The sequence below is a fragment of the Dendronephthya gigantea genome, unplaced genomic scaffold, assembly GCF_004324835.1.
Source record: "Dendronephthya gigantea isolate DGI-Jeju-01 unplaced genomic scaffold, DenGig_1.0 000024F, whole genome shotgun sequence".
NCBI lineage: Eukaryota > Metazoa > Cnidaria > Anthozoa > Malacalcyonacea > Nephtheidae > Dendronephthya > Dendronephthya gigantea.
Genome location: NW_021163034.1, coordinates 1,789,562 through 1,808,365, shown reverse-complemented (window position 1 = coordinate 1,808,365; position 18,804 = coordinate 1,789,562). Strand labels below are relative to the sequence as shown.

At 37.5% G+C, this 18,804-nt stretch overlaps 1 protein-coding gene across 2 annotated transcripts; it reads right to left on the bottom strand.

Moving 5' to 3' along the window:
- Positions 1 to 8,844: 8,844 nt before the first annotated feature.
- Positions 8,845 to 17,203, bottom strand: LOC114522964 (deleted in malignant brain tumors 1 protein-like). 2 transcript variants are annotated; one of them, XM_028543756.1, is made up of 11 exons: positions 16,946 to 17,203; positions 15,631 to 15,954; positions 15,043 to 15,369; positions 14,273 to 14,608; positions 13,772 to 14,107; positions 13,101 to 13,436; positions 12,331 to 12,654; positions 11,582 to 11,917; positions 10,625 to 10,963; positions 9,722 to 9,760; positions 8,845 to 9,453 (listed from the first exon to the last, which is right to left on the bottom strand). In XM_028543756.1, exons 2-11 carry the CDS (start codon positions 15,923 to 15,925, stop codon positions 9,119 to 9,121), a joined length of 3,003 nt encoding a protein of 1,000 aa, XP_028399557.1. In that variant the 5' UTR covers positions 15,926 to 15,954; positions 16,946 to 17,203; the 3' UTR covers positions 8,845 to 9,118. The 2 variants fall into 2 exon arrangements, with proteins under 2 accessions (XP_028399557.1, XP_028399558.1); XM_028543757.1 differs by lacking the exon at positions 11,582 to 11,917.
- Positions 17,204 to 18,804: the final 1,601 nt, after the last annotated feature.

Here is an 18,804-nt window from a genome sequence, read left to right as displayed (position 1 = left end):
AAAAATAGGTTTGCACCTTTTCACGTTCATAAAACTTGTTTTTTAGTAAAGTCTAAGTGTCAATGCTTGTTTTAAGCTTTTCTTCATGATCAGATGAGATGGATTTGTGTATAAAAACCGACGTTTTTTTGGTGGTGTAATTTCAACTCTTAGCCTTCATGGCCATAGAGATTATAAATAAAACTAGAGGAGTCATCGAGGAGATATTGGGGAGCGCGTTAATGGGGGGCAAATCCAAGTCCCGGATGTTCACTCATTCATGATGTCCGAGGCCAAAATATGTCGTTTTTAACGAGTTTTTTTATTTCTAAATGTTTTTTTGCCTAAAATATCGTCTCAGGATGTCTAAGTTAGTAAAACCAGTTTCAAAAAGCACTGTTTTTCCTTAAAAAACCGGCAAAGCGACCTAAATAACGAATATAATTTTTTTAAAATTGTTGCTAACGTGGTTGCTAAGGAGGCATTGATCTAGCCAATCAGCGCTTGGCTTAGCATCCGGGACTTGAATTTGCCCCCCATTATCGCGCTCCCTTTTTTGACTGATGTTTCCGATACCAATGCCTCCTCTAGTGTTATTTATAATCTCTATGTTCATGGCGGCCATCAGTGCTGGCTTCAAAGATGGCGGCCAAGTTATCGTTCCAGTCTTTTTACAGTTCACTGGTAGCTACAGCTGGCGTGTAAGGAAGTCGTTATATATTGGCTCGTTGCTTGCCTCCATGAAAAATTCCGTGTTAAAAGTAGCTAGTTTCGTGATATTACATCAGCGGTACTCCTGCATACTGTATAGGTACTCGCCGATGTAATATTAATTATGACTAAACTAGTTATTTTCAATCCGGAATTTTCATGAGGGGAAGTAACGAGTCAATCACGAGTTCCTCACACGCTGTAGTTATATAATTATAAAGAGTAATTTTATGACTTTTATTTTAAATGTAAATAATCAGTAGACTTTTGTGGCTAGAATTGGATATAAATTGACATATGACATGCTAAAACACAAAAAATGTCACAATCTTCCTTTTAACGTCTAATTTTTATACAAGCTAAATTGTGTACTTATGGTAGTTACCTGCATGCTTGCAAACAGAATTTTAATTTGCAGGAAATTGAAAAAGCAGGCTTGTTGCAAATTCTAGAGGTTCTAATATATAAGGCAAACTCATCTTCAAATTAAGACAGGTTTTATAATGCAAACTCTAAAGATTCACATGCAGGGTCTCAATTTTCGAGTTAAATACATCATTATTCTACGCCCAGCTTATTTCTTTTGGGATACTCTACAAGTATCCAGCAAGATAAACATTTCTGAATCAATGTGAAAATTTACAACTTAATATGATAATTATAAAAGTTAACGACACGGTTAGGTGCCTAAAATACATTAGTAAAATAGTTGAACGAATATCAGCGTTACTCAACTCTTATAATTTATTTCAACATTATTTTTAAGCGGATTTTGCAATATAGTAGCAATTTTGTAGCAATTAAAAGTCAAATCCACCTTTCGGTTTTCGCTGCGGCCATTTTGTATTCACAAATACTGATTGTTGGCTGTTGTTCACTTTTGTTGCATAAAAATGAATTTAAAATGTTGGCAGGCCGTTTGGCTGCTGTTTAAGTACGTCGTCCCTTATTGGCTGCGAACAACAAAACTAACCTAACAAACTTTCAAACCCGATAGCAATTTATCTGCGCTCGCAGATACAAAAATTATTACCTCTTTTTTGTAAACATGCAGGGTCAGAGAGACCCTGTACAACTAAGACCAAGTGAAACTGGGCTTCTAACACTACTGGTTGATTTCATCCCCCGTCGTAGATTTGGTGCATCTTAAGGCCTTTATTGCGTAAATAGAGGTAGGCTTCAATCTGTCGGGAAGTCGTGTTGTGCGTAGGCGTCTTACTACAATTGTTACGGCAATATATGACCGACATCGCCACAGAACTCATATAAAAATGCATTGAATTAGAAGTTCTATCATTGTATTTTGCATGCTTCTGCAATCGTGGGCTCGTGGAACGAGATTGATGCCTCTGCCATGCTCTGAACTAAAGATAAGTAAGCCGCTACAGGTTCAGAAGCTTCCGCTTAAATTTTATGACGACTGTATGTAGTAAAAATAGACACTTTAGTTTCCTAACTATATATAAGTTCCGCATATACCGAGTAATCATAAAAAGATTCTCAGTGGCGTGGCGGGGGGGAGGGGGGCACATATTCATGTTAACCGACCTGTAAAGACAATCGATTTGAAAAGAAATTAATCTTGCACAACGTGAATTTACGAATGAGTCTCGCACGCCACTGAGGACTCTTTATATGTAGCTACAGCTGGCGTGTAAGGAAGTCGTTGCTTGCCACCTTTAAAAATTCCCTGTTAGAAATAGCTAGTTTTGTGATATTACATCAGCGGTACTCCAGCATACTGTATAGGTACTCGCCGATGTATAATATGACGAAACTATAGCTACTTTTAATACAGAATTAATACAGACGGGAAGTAACAGGTCAATCACGAGTTCCTCACACGCTGTAGCTACATACAAAGAGTCTTTTTATGACTGGTACCTGTCATGTAAATAATCAGTAGAGTTCCGTGAGCAAATTGTGCAGTCGCTGAAGATTTCGTATAATCTTAGGGCGACATTAATTTTTGTTTATTCGATATATATGTTTTTGGTCAACTTTACTTTAGTCCCCCGCACTTAATGCTACATATGGTAGAACCCTCATGAATTTGTAAAACTTTATTGGTAATTTCGAGTATTTGTATCAAATTCCCGGTATATAGGGGTTGGTATACAGCCAGGAAGACTTCCGGATTTTCATGGATTTTTTAAAAGTTCAAAGATTTTATAGAGGATAACTTTGGAAATTTGTTATTTATTGCAAGGTCACGCGCGCGTATTAAACTTAAAGCGTGGGGCTAAATGCATTTCCGCGAAGTCGTGAAAACTGGCGAAAGCTTTCCAAGATACGTTCTATACATTCAAAATTAAACAAGTTCTAAAACAATTACATTGAAATATTTTTTTAAACACACTTTCTGGGCACCGAAGTTAATTTTATAGCTACCCGCGCGGCTTTGCTTGCCGTGTATGTCACGAAATCGTTCAATCATAAAATAGAATCGATCAAGCTGCAGGTGTATTTTAAGCTAGAGAATTCTGCGCATTTAAATAAATTATTGTCGCTTACCTTGGCATGGGTTCAAAATTAATTGCAAAAGACCAACAAATACGCTTGTTGTGAAGGCCTGACAAGCCATGATTAATCCACCCTTAGCGGTTGATAACACGATTTTAAATAGTTAGTTTAATTGTTGTGAGGCGTGTCTCACAGTCGGAAAACTTCCTCTCCAGTTTTCGATTACATTTTATAATTTAGTTCCGCAAACAATACTCTCCCGCCTCGTTCATAACTTCCGTCGCCGTTACACCCGTAAATTTTACGCTATATATTATTCATAAAAATGCACTATGTCATGGCTACAAATAATCAAATGAAATGAAAAATACTGAATTTCATAGCGACGATTTTTTGTCCCAGACCACCCTAATAGTTAGCTAAAACCTGATAAATATTTTCTGCATCTCTGAGAGTATTCAACTCCGTATAGATAGGCTCATTTCCCTCGCCTACTGGCTCATAATAAAAGCTCTTGTTATTCTCATAGTTGCTTGTGGCACTGAGGTTTGAAAGCTTTATGTCTTGATATGTTCCGTCGACATCAGTCCTTTGCGCACCTTCTTGCCGTCTCCTTCTAAACCAAAAGCGACGAAAGCACAGGCCGGTGAAACAAAAGAAAATTCCAATAAAAGCTCCAGAAATCACTGATAAAACGACAATGTACCATTCTGTTCCACGAATCGATTTCCTGAAAACTGTATTTTCTGAGAATTAAAAAGAGCATATTATCGTATCGAGTATGAGAAGACAAATTTGATTGAAGGGCTGAGAAAAAGCTAGTCGTATTACTCGGCGAGGGTACTTATTTCCCTGGGAGATTAGGAATTATACGCGGGTGTTGTGGCCAAAACAAAGCGAAATTCTAACTTCTATATGTCATGGACGCTGGATGGCTTTGTTAGTTATGCGCATGCTCGAAATTTAAGGCGAGGGAAACCGTTAATCAACAACCTTCTGACTGGCTGAGACAAAAAAATTGTTTTGCAATAACTTTTTCATCAAAAACGTTTATAAACATTACATTAAATAAAATCGGAAAAAAAATAACATGTCCAATGAAAGTCGTCAGGAAATTAATAAACTAATAGTTTTTGGGCAATATAGGTCTGGCTAGCCCAGGATGTTATTTCCCTGGTTGGAAATGGCAAGGGATAAAATAAGAGACTAAATAAGGCAACAAAAGGATGCATTTCTAGTATTTATTGATTTATTCATATCTATTTTTCAATTCTAAACTAATATTATGGGGAATAATCATAGGTTAAGTGAATATTCTCATATTTTACCTTCTTTAAAGCTCTTTGAAAAATTTCCAGGTTGTTCTGCTTTATTCCGTGTAGACGTAGTAAAAATAGATGTCCGGTAAGTGCTGACAAGATTAGCATCACCGGAAAATATTTTATATTTGGGAGATGGTGTAAGACTTGCAACTAGGATTGGTGTTTCGTCTATGAGAAGAAAAAAGTTTTCACGATACAGTTGAGATTAACTCGACACATTCAGTAAGCATACGATTGACTATTTACGCGCAGAACATTTCGAATATTAGCTATAGTTAAAGATGTTGTCAGGTATATTAATAACTATATAGAGCATGTTGTCAGGTATGTTAATAAATAACTATATAGAGCATGTTGTCAGGTATATTAATAACTATATAGAGCATGTTGTCTGGTATATTAATAACTATATAGAGCATGTTGTCAGGTATGTTAATAACTATATAGAGCATGTTGTCAGGTATATTAATAACTATATAGAGCATGTTGTCTGGCATATTAATAACTATATAGAGCATGTGTCAGGTATATTAATAACTATGTAGAACATGTTGTCAGGTATATAAATCAATTCTAAAATCAAAATGCATTCTAAAATCCGTAAACCTATTTTACATTGAAAGACAACACGCTGTAATACGTAATATAAGAATACGGTGCTGTTTAGTTATTCACCTGGTACTAGGCATTCCACTCCAGCGTCTTCGGAATGGGAGCAATCTTCGTGTTCCCAGCCGACATGAGAGCAAGTCATCAAACTTTGCTCCTTTCCGGTACAACTAACTTCATCCAACCATATAGGCCCAGAACCAGAAGGAACCTGGTACCCGTGAAGAGCTTTTATAGCATCTGGGTAACCTAGTTGTCTACATGCAACCCTAGCATCTCTTATATCCCAAGCATCATCACATATTGTGCCCCATTGTCCATGGTAGATAACTTCAATACGCCCTGTTCCATTTGCACTCAATGGCCCTTGTAACCTCAGTGACCCAGTTTTACCTGCAGCAACTTAAAAAAGTATCTGTGCATGAAAGCAATGACATTTTTGCTATAAGAAAATTGAAATAATAAAACCGATAAAAAGTAAAATTTGAGATATTCTGTTATTACGAGTAACTCTAATTTGTCTTCATCTGGAAACTCCTGAAGATGTAAGTGATAGAGAAATAAATGCTCGCTAAAGTAAACATTTCAAGCCAAATAGTTCGCAGCAAAGTTAAGGCTTTAATATGGACGGCAGGAATTGGCCGTATATTAATACAAAACAATCTATCTTAAACATCCTCCTAAACCTATAACTTTCTGCGGCACCTTTACCTGTCAGCGTTGTGCCACATTCTACTCCAGCGTCCTCAAAATGTATACAAGAATGATTTCCCCAACCACGATGAAGACAACTTGTTATATTTTGTTCTTCTCCAGTACAGACGACATCAGTTAACCATATAAATCCAGAACCGGAAGGAACCTGGTAGCCATTGAGAGATCTGACGGCATACGGATAACCAAGTTGACGACATACAACTACAGCATCCCTCTTATCCCATCCATCATCACAGATTGTCCCCCAATGCCCATCGTAGAATACTTCAATACGACCGGTTCCATTTGCACTCAATGGCCCTTGTAACCTCAGTGAACCAGGTTCACCTGCAACAACTTGAAATAAAATCCGATCACAAGAGCAGTTTTGTATAGTATACTAAATACTAATAATAGTGAATATTTATGAGTGCAATGGTAAGAATATTTCCAATATTCTTTCAAAAGCACAAATGAATCATAATGGTTTGACAATCATTCATTATGGTGGACGTAGAGCAGATATCGATGGAAAAGTTTAGCCTGGTTTATAGCCTTTAGGTCTTTTGTTCTGAGTCGAAAATAACTTCCAAAACCTCATGAAAACGAACGAAAGTGAACGACCCCTCATTATTTTATTATCCTCTATTTAAACCCCTCATTAAGACCTCTCACTTTTTTATTATCCTCTATATTTACCGACACAATGTCGGTAAATTTTACCAACTTGTGTTGGGAAATAGAGACGTGTTATAGCTACACACTTTTTCTTCATGTTGTAGCTATATTCTTGCCTTTAATATGGCTGCCGAAACAGTATAACGTAGATTTTCACGTTGCAAGCAACAGCTTTTCCCCTAGAACTAGTGCGCATTAACCTAACAATTTTAGATTAGCTGAAGTTTTTACCTGCTTTACTGCAGTTTACACCGGCGTCAACTGTGGTAAATACGCAAAGATGAAATCTAATAGTCGAACAACTTGTTATATTTCGTTCCTTCCCTGTACAGAGGAAGCTGTAGAATAATCTTTCTCCAGAAACTGACGACGATTGAGGTTCCTGCAGAGCAATAATAGCGTCTGGATAACCTAGTTGACGACAGGCAACCCTAGCATCTCTTATGTCCCATCCAACTGCACAGATCCTGTTCCATTGACCCTGGAGGTATAATTCAACACGACCTGTTCCATTTGCACTCGATGGTCCTTGTAACCTCAGTGACCCAGACTCTGCAAGAAGATTATAGAATATATTGTCTTTTGTGATTGGCGCATGCTCCTTTGGTTAGGCCCGGTCAACCAAAGTTCATTCACACTACTAACGTCTATAGGCTAAAATTAGACCTAGGCTAGTCTCTGGCTTCTTAGTGTAAAGATAGCGTTGTTTTGAATGCAAATTTATATCAGCAAGCGATGTGGCCATTTTAGTGCCAGAAAATACGACAGAGAGAGAAAAAGATTACTCCTATCCATCATTTAGAAAACTTGAACGATTGCCATATTTCAAGCGTTGAATGGAACATAAAATTTCATGCTAAATCTTTATGTTTTGCCACAGCATGACGTAACAGCAGTGACCGGGCTGCCTGTGGTTTTGCTGAAAAACGTTTGCAGACACACAATGAAGTGAAATCTGTACATTGACTTATAAAGCGGGCAAATTTGGCCAACTTTGTAGTAATCGTTATTATGCATGTTTCAATGATTAATTATATAGGCGTATAAAAAGATAATGATTGCTCTGTTGAGTGAAAGGATATATGAATAACATGAACGGGTTTATATACGAGTAAGTCTAGCTATATATTATTTTTTTTCAAACCTGTTTCACTACATGCTACACCAGCGTCCTCGGAATGTGAGCAATCATGATTACCCCATTCACTGTGTGAACAACTTGCTATAGTTTGTTCTCTTCCTGTACAAGCGACCTCGTCCAACCATATTTGTCCAGAACCAGAAGGAACCTGATACCCGTGGAGAGCTTCGATTGCATCTGAATAACCAAGTTGACGACATGCAACCCTGGCATCGTTTATATCCCATTCGTCATCACAGACTGTCCCCCATTCTCTTTTGTAGAATACCTCTACACGACCTGTTCCATTTGCACGCGATGGTCCTTGTAACCTAATTGACGTTCCTGCAAAAGTTAAAGTTCGCGTTCGAATCTATTTCTATACACAAAAGAGGTTTTTAAAAGCGTTGTTTGAACGTACACGTTTAAGAAAAAAAAAATAGATTTTAGATATACACTTTGATATAATTATATGGTTCGAATTAGACAATAATAAGTAGAAATGGGCACTATAGTCTGTGGTATAACTCATTTAAAAATCTTCAGTTTGTTGATTCGATTGGGCTGAAATAAAAACTCATTTGCTAAACTAATTAAATTAGTAGCTACTCCATTCACATGCAAGGCAGGACTAAGCTATTGCAAAGCCTTTCTGTGGAGTCTGTTGATAACGCCTACCTGTGCACTTGGAAAGGATAAAAATTAAAGGAATAAAAACACCAGATCCAAGGACGAAGTTAGCTAACATCCTGCTAAGTTGGTTTTTTTCCCACAATGGGTTTTTTTCGCTTTTATACAATTCGTCAAAACGGATATTGGCCTGTCGCGCTGCTTGCATGGGACTCTTCCATTTTCGTTAGGAAGAGTGTGTACGTTCTTTCTATATCTCATTTAGATGGATCGACACTTTAATTTGGGCCTATTTTACGCTACACCGGATCACTTTTCATGGCCGTTTGAGGTGAAAATTGATAATGGTGAGAGCGATATATGATCGTACATGAATTGAAGTTCTAGCATGCTCATGAGGACTATAAAATTATTCGGTAATTCAGCTCTCGGAAAGGGGAATTTCCGGCAATCGAAACCTCATGTATATAGCATGTGTCTAATGCATGCATGCTCGTTTTTCACCTTTGAAGTCATGTTTTCACTTTTACATTAAACTTATTTTCATCCTGTTGGGCAACAGATTGACAAAGTTTGCAGACCTATGGAAATAACACCTCGCGTGATTCCGATCAGAAGCGATATATTTTTCTCCTTTGTAATCGCATTCAGTTATTTGTCATTTTGAAGTCACACATTGTGCGTGTTTTTGTTATTACCAAATTGCATTATATATAAAATACAGAGTATGCTTTCTCTTCTGCTGTGATCGCACAGTACAGTTTTCTTAATATATGCATGTTGTGGACTAGAATAATATAGCTATTTAAGGTGCCTTACATAATAATTAATTAGAGCGTCTTTTAAGCGCCTTTTTTCTGGCCCATATAGTTGTATAAAGCCAAAGATCAATAGGCTCTTTATGTACCTTTTAATTATTACAATAATAATTTTGTTGTGTACGTTCATTTGCTTTCAAACTCAAATTTTCATAAGCTGATTCATCTTCGTCGTCTGCAGACCCACTAGGCTCACAACTTTTCGTCGCTATCAGTTTTGAAAGATTTACTTCTTCATATGTCGTATCAACATCACTTGTTTGTTGTGCAGGGTTTTCTTCTCCAGATCTTCTCTTTCTTACCCGACGACGTTGAAAACACAACACAAAGCCACAAAGGAAAGTTCCAATGCAAATTCCTAAGACAACAAAGACCACGGTGATATACCATTCGGTCCCATGAATTGATTTCCTAAAATCTGTTGTCTCTAAGAATTTAAAAGGAGCATTAGCTTTAATTTGACATTTGAAAAATTTGCGTTTGTTGAGAGCAAACGCACGTGCGTGAAAACGGTAGTAATCTCGTGTATAGATGTGCCAAGCTGCGCTGACGAGGCGTTAATGGACCCCGGAAAATGAAGAAGACATAAACGAAAAACAAAGAACGAAAGACTAAACAAAAAAAACTGTAAAAGTGAAATCTTTAAGATATTTCTTGGTTATGTTTTTCAGCTATTAATCAAGTAGACGTTTTACCTTCCCTAAATTTCTTGGTCCTTCTCGTAGTTGGTATTCCTGTCAGTAGAATTGAGGAAAAAGCGGTTTAGTTCTTGTTTAACGTAATATTATAGTCAGAGTAGTATTGCGGTATCGCTGATGCGTTTTTTCGACCTGAGATTGGCATTCCCCTATTGAACAACGTTTTCGAACAGACAGAGCTTCCTCATTCACGTGTAATACTGGATAATGTAATACTCATACAAAATCTGCCAACTTTGTACATGCATGCACCTGCAGCTCTTTATTTGATACAATGAATCTATTTTGCTAACTTTTCAACACTCTTTCCAGCTGTTTGTATAATAGTGAATTTTTCTACTTAAAAAATCAGTGAGGCTAATGTAGGTCTATATGGCCTATAATATCTATTAAGCCTATAATGTCTATTAGGCCTCGCTTAGATTGGGGTTAGGACCTTCATGATTTGCTAACCTAACCCTTCATGTCAGCAAAGCTGTTAGCTTAAATTAGTTTTTATAACATGAAAAAGGGCATCTGACTTTCCCGCTCGCAAAAGACCTTTTCGGTAATTAATTACGTCACAAAATTTTAACATCGCAACGTTTTAAATTTAGAACAACCTGAAATGAAATGGATTTCAAGTTTTACTCGCACGAGCCACGTGCAAAGATGCAAAACATCCTTCTTCAACACACGTATGAAAGATTTTTTTACCAATAAACGTGGAAATAAGCCATAACACGGGAACAAAGCTGAGGGGCCCAGACCGCGAGCCTCGTTACCGCGTTATGGCTTATTTCCATACTTATTAGTCAAAATGAAAAATTAATTTTTTCCAAACTTATGAGTCAAAATGAAAAATTGTGTCTTTTGCAAGTTTCACATCAATTTTCATTGGGAAAAATTCTGGGTCTTTACCTGTTTTACTACATTCTACTCCGGCGTCTTCGGAGTGACTGCAATCATGATTTCCCCATTCGAGATTCGAACAATTTGTTACATTTAGTTCTTTCCCAGTGCAAGCGACATTATCTAACCATATACGCCCAGAACCAGATGGCACATCGTCGCCTTTAAGAGCTCTCACCACATCTGCATAACCAAGTTGACGACATACAACCCTGGCGTCGTTTATATCCCAATAATCATCACAGATTGTTCCCCACTGTCCATTGTAGAATACTTCAACACGACCAATGCCATTTGCACTGAATGGTCCTTGTAGCCTCAGTAACACAGGCTGACCAACAAGACCCTCTTTAATAAAAACAGGCGTAATAGTTTTAATATAAGTAAACCAAGTACAAGATTTTATAACAAGAACTACAACAATATTTTCATTGCAAAAATGTTCCTACTTGACTATTATATAATAATTAACTGTAATTGAAACATGTTTAAAAAAAACTCATATAAACGATGTATTGGTATAGTCAGTAGTAGTAATCGCTTGTACTAGATTACAATGTATTGTAAGATATAAAAAGCAGCATCTCGTTTCACGTTTTTATATGTCAATGCAAACAAGCAACGAAATGAAGAATGACGGAGAGAGTAATCATGCATATAAAATAATTATAATCATAGTGCAATGACCCTCCTGATCAGTCTCACTTATATTCTTATATAAAAAGTAAAAAGAAGACAAATACAATCGCGTGGGAAACTAAAGACAGCTAATTTAAGGGAAATGGGTAAAGTTACAGGTAAATTACAGTGGTTCAAAGCCCAAACTGTCAATAAAAAGCATTGGCCATGAACTTTGTTGAGTGGGGAAGTTCGGTATATGATACTTCATTTGGAAAAGATATGAAAATGCCTTTTGCCCAGACAATGACACGAACTGTGTATAAAAAAGATTTCTTATAACTTTACCTGTTGTACTGCATTCTACTCCAGCGTCTTCAAAGTGTGAACAATGGTTGTTTTCCCAACCATCATGAGAACAAGCTGTTATATTTCGCTCTTCCCCAGTACAAGCGACACGAGTTAGCCAAATATATCCGGTACCCGAAGGGACCTGACTCCTACGAAGAGCTCTGATACCATCAGGATAACCGAGTTGGCGACAAACAACACGAACATCTTTTGCATCCCACTCATCATCACAGATTGTCCCCCATTGCCCATCGTAAAGAACTTCAACGCGACCTGTACCATTCGCACTTGATGGCCCTTTTAACCTCAGTGACCCAAGCTTGCCTGGAACAACTGAAAAGAAACATCTATTCATAAGAGCAATGGTAGCAACTATAAATAACAGAAGTACTCAAACATGGACAATCAAAATTCTGTTTTATTTCATCACTGTTCATTTAGACAATTGCTGATTTAAAAACGTTATTGCAGGATTTAAGTTGATTTCGGTACTCATTTCACATTGATTTAGTACTTTTTTAGCCATTGGCAAACGAGTTTGTCATCAGACTAAAGTCTTTTATTAAAAGGTGTGCATATGTATCTGTTTTACACGAGTTTTTTGTATTGGGACTAATGGAAAACGTCTACACTACCCAGAGAAGTCCTATTATTGCGATCCCGATACTGTGTGTCCACTGAGTGCGTGCAAATACCATTGGTTCATTTGTAACAGGCATTATCATTCATTACTTTGATGACTTTACCTGTTGTACTGCATTCTACTCCAGCATCTTTGGCATGCGAGCAAGAAAGATTTCCATGAGTACCGTAGGAACAACTTGTTATATTCTGTTCATTTCCAGTACAAAGGACGTCGGTTAACCATATTTGTCCAGAACCGGGTGAAACCTGAGATCTATAAAGAGATCTGGCGGCATCTGGATAGCCAAGTTGACGACATGCAACTCTGGCATCTTTGATATCCCATCCATTATCGCAGACTGATCCCCATTGTCTATTATGGAATATTTCAACACGTCCTGTTCCATTGGCACTCATTGGCCCTTGTAATCTGAGAGTCCCGGATTCTGCGAAAATTATGAATAATAATATGTAAAATATGAGAATGTGAGCACATAGGCTTTAAGCAACTAATTTCTTATTCATAAACAGCAAAATTAGAGTATCGAAAAAAATCGTAGTAAGGAAACTGGATGGAATTGCATAAGTACAAAGTTTAAAATATCTAAATATAAACGTAGGCAGTATACGTAATACAACGTTATACAGATCTTTAAAAACTTTCTTCAGTGAATTGCGGGCCTGAGGGGTTTTTAACGATTGCCGGATTTCTTTTCAATAAATTATTGTGAGTTACCGAAATACAGTATAAAATTATTTACTTAACCACGCAACTGAGAAGAGATGGGTCTTTTATCATCATTTTTAAAAATTTCCGAAGCTTTTAATACATATAAAATTATTTTAGTCAAGGTCAATGCCGCATCAATATCTGTGTATCTGAGCTTCTCACCTGTTGAACTACATTCTACTCCAACGTCTTCGGAATGAGTGCAGTGTTTCTCCGCCCATTGTCGAAGTGAACAACTAGTTATATTTCGCTCTGTTCCGATGCAATTGACGCGAGAAAAGAATGTACGTCCAGAACCCAAAGGGACTGTGCCGCTTTGAAGCGCTTTAACAGCATATAGATACCCAAGTTGACGACATACAACGTTGGCATCATCTATATCCCATTTATCATCGCAGATTCTCCCCCATTGTCCATGATAGAGCACTTCAACGCGACCAATACCGTTTGCACTTAATGGCCCTTGTATCCTCAGTGACCCAGATTTGCCTGCAACAACTACAGCAAACATCGCAACATCTTAATCATTATGAAACTCTTTCGTGAACTCGTGCGCGTGTACTTTGTAAAGGCTCAATAAATATTCATATTTTGATGATGTCAACAAGCTACTAAATTTTGAAGAATATCATCTGACAGTTAATTAATTACAAACGAATTCACGAAGCTCACAGAAGAAGAAAAAGAATACAAAAGTTTTATAGTTTTCTTTGTCCCGATGATAAAGTGAAGTACTGTATCATTCTGCTTATAATGCCAAAAAAATTACATGAACAGTATCTTATAACAAGTAGAAACGAATTTATTATTCTTCTAAGTCGTTTTTGCCTTACCTGTCATACTACAATCTACTCCAGCGTCTTCGGAGTGGTGGCAGTTATGCTTTCTCCATCCTATATGCGAACAATTTGTTATGTCTTGCTCTTCTCCTGTACAAGCGACATCATCCAACCATATACGTCCCGAACCAGAGTGGGTCTGGCTGCCAGAAAGACTTCTAACAGTATTTGAATAACCAAGTTGACGACATACAACCGTGGCATCTTTTATATCCCATCCATCATCACAGATTGTTCCCCATTGTCCATTGTAGAGCACTTCAACACGACCTGTTCCATTTGCACTCCATGGCCCTTGTAACCTCAGTGACCCAGACTTGCCTACAATAACTGGAAATAGTGTGTAAGAAAACAGCGGTATATTAATCACAGAAAACCTATATATATATTTTTTGATGTAGGGATTGATGTAGTAAAACATGGAAAGGAAAATTTATCAGTATTGTTAGATAGCCCTGAGCATATTGATTTTCCATCTTAGGTCCTATTCCGTACCTGTGTTGGAACAATCTACTCCAGCATCTTTGTAATGTGAGCAGCGATTACTTCCCCATGCCTCATGTGAACAACTTGTTATTTTTTGTTCTTCTCCCGTACAAGCAACGTTTTCTAGCCATATCCGTCCAGAACCAGTGGGAACCCGGCTGCCTTTAAGCTCACTAATAGCATGTGCGTACCCAAGTTGACGACATGCAACAATAGCATCTTTGAAATCCCACCCATTGTCACAGATTGTCCCCCATTGTCCGTTGTAGAGTACTTCAACACGACCCGTACCATTTGCACTCAATGGTCCTTGCAACCTCAATGAACCAGTATTGCCTGCAACAACTTTAAAAAACGTCGGTGCTATAAAGCAGTGGTAGTGATTGCGAAAACAAACCGGGGTCACTGTGGCAAGACTTGTTCTAGAAGAACAAAATCTTTTTCTACTACATAACTGCACAAGCTTAAAGCAAATAATACTATAGCCGTAGAATGAAAACTGGAAAAGGAGTAAGAGAAAGGTATTTAATGCAGAACATGTAATTATGCCTAATTACACCTCACAATAATTCCTTTTTTGTTCAAAAAGAAGAATGAAGAAACATGCAAGTAAATCACACTTTTTTGTGCTCACAATACAGTTATTTACGAACGCGGTAAATAAAAAGTCATCTATATGGAAAATATAACGGAAATTAAGGTCACCTTTTAAACAAAATACCTTCGCCTAGAAATTCGTCATCATGAGTATTTCCATGAGCAATGTGCGGCAACTTTACCTGTTGTAATGCATTCAACGCCAGCGTCTTGATTGTGTGTGCAATCCTGGTTTCCCCAGCCTCGATGAGAACATTCTGTGATGTTTTTCTCTGTCCCTATACACTCGATATTACTTAACCAAATGTATCCCAAACCAGGAGAAACTTGGCTCCTCGGAAGAACCCTCTTCGCAGCTGAATAACCAAGTTGACTACATACAACCCAGGCATCTCTTAAATCCCATCGATCATCGCAGATTGTTCCCCATTGTCCTTTATGAAATACTTCGACACGACCAGTACCTTGTGCAGTCAATGACCCTCGTAATCTGACTGCCCCAGATTCACCTGTACAAATTGAAAAAATATCAAACTAAAAGAGTTACTGCATGCAAAAGCTTGATCCAACAGGAAAATGCGAAATAATTGCTTGAATGCGTAATTATAAAACTACAAAAGGGGGCAATTTGGATGCATTGCGAAAGAACGGTAAATTATGTGAGGCAATTTGTTTCAAAATTGGTTTCTGCTCTTTTTTTTTCAATCGAGTAAATTTTAAAATTTCTGATGAAGATTCTTCACCAGTACATCTACACCTGCAGTTTTCACCTGTTGTAGGACATTGAACACCAGCGTCCTCGGAATGTGAGCAATCATGACTACCCCACTCACTGTGAGGACAACTTGCTATAGTTTGCTCTCTTCCTGAACAAGCGACCTCGTCCAACCATATTCGTCCAGCGCCGGAAGGAACCTGATACCCTTGGAGAGCTCGGAGATCATCCTTATAGCCAAGCTGACGACATGCAACCCTGGCATCTTCTATATCCCAATTATCATCACAAATCGTTCCCCATTGTCCTTCGTGGAAAATCTCAACACGACCTTTTCCATTTGCACTCATTGGCCCTTCCAACTTGAGTTTTCCTGACTCTGCGTAAAATTTTCAAGGAGTATATACGTATGAGATTAACGAGAGCTTAAAGCTAGCGCCGTTTCTAATTCACGAACGGCGGCTGGAAGTAAATTGACTTGCTTAGGGTGACTTTATATCTTATTATTCATTGTACTATTTTCTCCTATTCCTATGGTTTGAAGCGTACAGATAACTAATTCTTACAGATTTGTCATTACTACTGTGGTATAGTATGGTGTTTATAGTTTGCAGTAATGCATGCTAATAATATTTTTACGATTTTTTACGAAAACATTAACACACGTCATGGCCAGAAATGCCGGACGGTAAGCGCTGAGAAATGCAGCTGGGCGGACCCAGCATTTTAGCCGATTGATGCGATGTTTTGAACCATACTTCAACACCTCTATGGGGTCTACATTTCGGTATATCCGATCATGCAAATGACGAATATACCATATTCCGGTATATTGGACCTTATCAAGGTTGAATATACTATATTCCGGTACATTCGACCATGGTCGAATGTTGACCATTTTTCGGCATTACGAATATACCATGTTTCGGTACCTTACATTAAATTCGGAATATACCGGAGTATGGTATACTCGACCATGGTCGAGTCATGGTCGAATATACTTCGTATGCACCATATTCCTGTATATTGGTCCATGGTCTAGTGATATGATATACTCGACCATGGACCAATATACAGGAATATGGTGTATACCATACCCAAGCTTGAATTCCGGTATATTCGACCATGCCAAGGTTGAATATATCATATTCAAGGTATATTAGACCATTACTCTTTCTTATCGTGTCTTAATTTAGACTAGTTTTTTTTTAATAGCAATTTCGTATAGGTATTTAATTTTTTGTACGGGATTTATTACCCTCGAACGGTGCCCTGCAAAATTCATGCTTTTTTCTTATGAAATGGTCAGCAGTGTTGCTAATAGCATTTTTACAAAAACATTAACACACGAGCTTCTGGTTTTGTGTTACCTAGTGTGCATTCTACTCCAGCGTCTTCAGAATGTGAGCAATCATGGCTTCCCCATTCATTGTGTGAACAACTTTCTATATTTTTCTCATTTCCTGTGCAAGCGACCTCATCTAACCATATTTGTCCAGAACCAGAAGGGACAAGACTTCCAGTAATAGTTGTGACAGCATCTGAATAACCAAGTTGGCGACATGCAACTCTAGCACCTTCGATGCTCCATTTATCATCACAGATTGTCCCCCATTGACCATTGTGGAATATTTCAACACGACCTTTCCCATTCGAACTGAATGGTCCCTGTAATCTGAGTGATCTCAGCTTCTCTGCGGAAAAATAACTTATGTCAGTTTATGAAAAACGTATAACCACTGTTATGCGTTTGTACAACATTGACATAATATTCATAATGTATCTTGTAAATTTCTATGGCAAACAAATGCATAATTTATATCAGTTTGTAGACGCACAACCTAATAACGGCTTTAATTAGGTCATTTACAAGATCATTATTCATCGATGTAGGAACAAAAAATTAATTAATTCTTTAGAACGCATTTTGCAATAGATGAATCAAAATGCATTCTCCAATAAATCCAGTTGTACTTTTAATATGCCGTTTTATTAAATCGCTATTTGTCAATCTTTCTTCTTCCAATCTTTGAACACCTTCGCGACCCCTTCGTCTGGTACTGATTTTGACGGTTTATATCGTAAAATAAAATCTTTTGAACTTTGATTTAATTGATTTAAGAAACTTTTTGGGTTCTTTTAAGACAATTATACGTATAAGTAATATAATGCCCAGACCACCCGGTGAGCACTTATATCCGTTTGCATGAGCATTACTAAACATATCACCAGTTCTATATGCTGTAAGCCTGTACCAAATAGTAGAATTAGACTATAATTCATGGATCGTAGCTCTTTCAAACACAAAGCTCGTTTGTTTAAAAGTTAAACATGAAATTTCTCACAATTCAAATTACGACCTACCTTTGCATTGGTACCAGACAGTGAAGACAAAAATCAGCCCAACAAATATCCCAGATCTATCAAGGAAGCTGCTTACCATCTTGCCACACTGACACACTTTATCCCCTCGGTTGAAAGAGCTTGCGTTTCCTCTTTCAGTTGGATCCGCACTGTTAATAGGATGTTTTCAAAATATTGCACCAAAATGAAATAAAAATCAAGAGTAAATACTGCTTCGAAACTTGTACTGTATGCTTCCGTATGAAAAGTGAAATTTCCGCCACTCAAAACCTCATGGATGTACTATTATAAAATGCACGCATGGGCTATTTTCACATTTACACCTGCTTTTCAAGCTAAATTAATGTCGATCATCTCTCTCAATGGTGAAATATTTGAGAGAGAGGGGTAAAAAAAGTCGGGTCTGGATTATTTGAAGCAACACACATGGTTTAATTCAGGTGGTAATTATTTGAAAAAAATATATAAGCTATGACATGAAGCACCTTCTTGCGTTTTGCTATAAAGCATATCGGTTATTGCTTCATGCACGCGATCATCGTTTTTTCTCAAAACATAGCATTATGCGAAGTGTTGGCCCACAATTTGCTTAATCAAAGCCGATGAAACCATTATAGCAATCATGGAGCTTATTATGTGTAATTATTGTTACTTAATTAGACTTTAATAATTTTTTCCAAAATCTCGGATTGCATTCAACTCCGTATAAGATGACGCATTTTCGTCCTCAGTGATCTCATATGGAACCTCGTAATTGCTTTCAGTATAATATTCGGCTCCACGTATGTCACATTCGTGTCAACATGAGCTCTTCGCAGGGGAAACTTTTCTTCACATTTGTTTGTTCTCAGCCAACGACGACAAA

Bases quoted from the DNA above. Each gene is read 5' to 3' on its own strand.
- LOC114522964 (XM_028543756.1), bottom strand. From the start codon at position 15,925: ATGAGTGCAAATGGAAAAGGTCGTGTTGAGATTTTCCACGAAGGACAA. The intron at 12,655-13,100 runs GTGAGAAGCTCA...TAATTTTCGCAG, and splicing joins AGTAGAATGTAGTTCAACAG to AATCCGGGACTCTCAGATTA. The intron at 10,964-11,581 runs GTAAAGTTATAA...TTTTTATTAAAG, and splicing joins AGTAGAATGCAGTACAACAG to AGGGTCTTGTTGGTCAGCCT.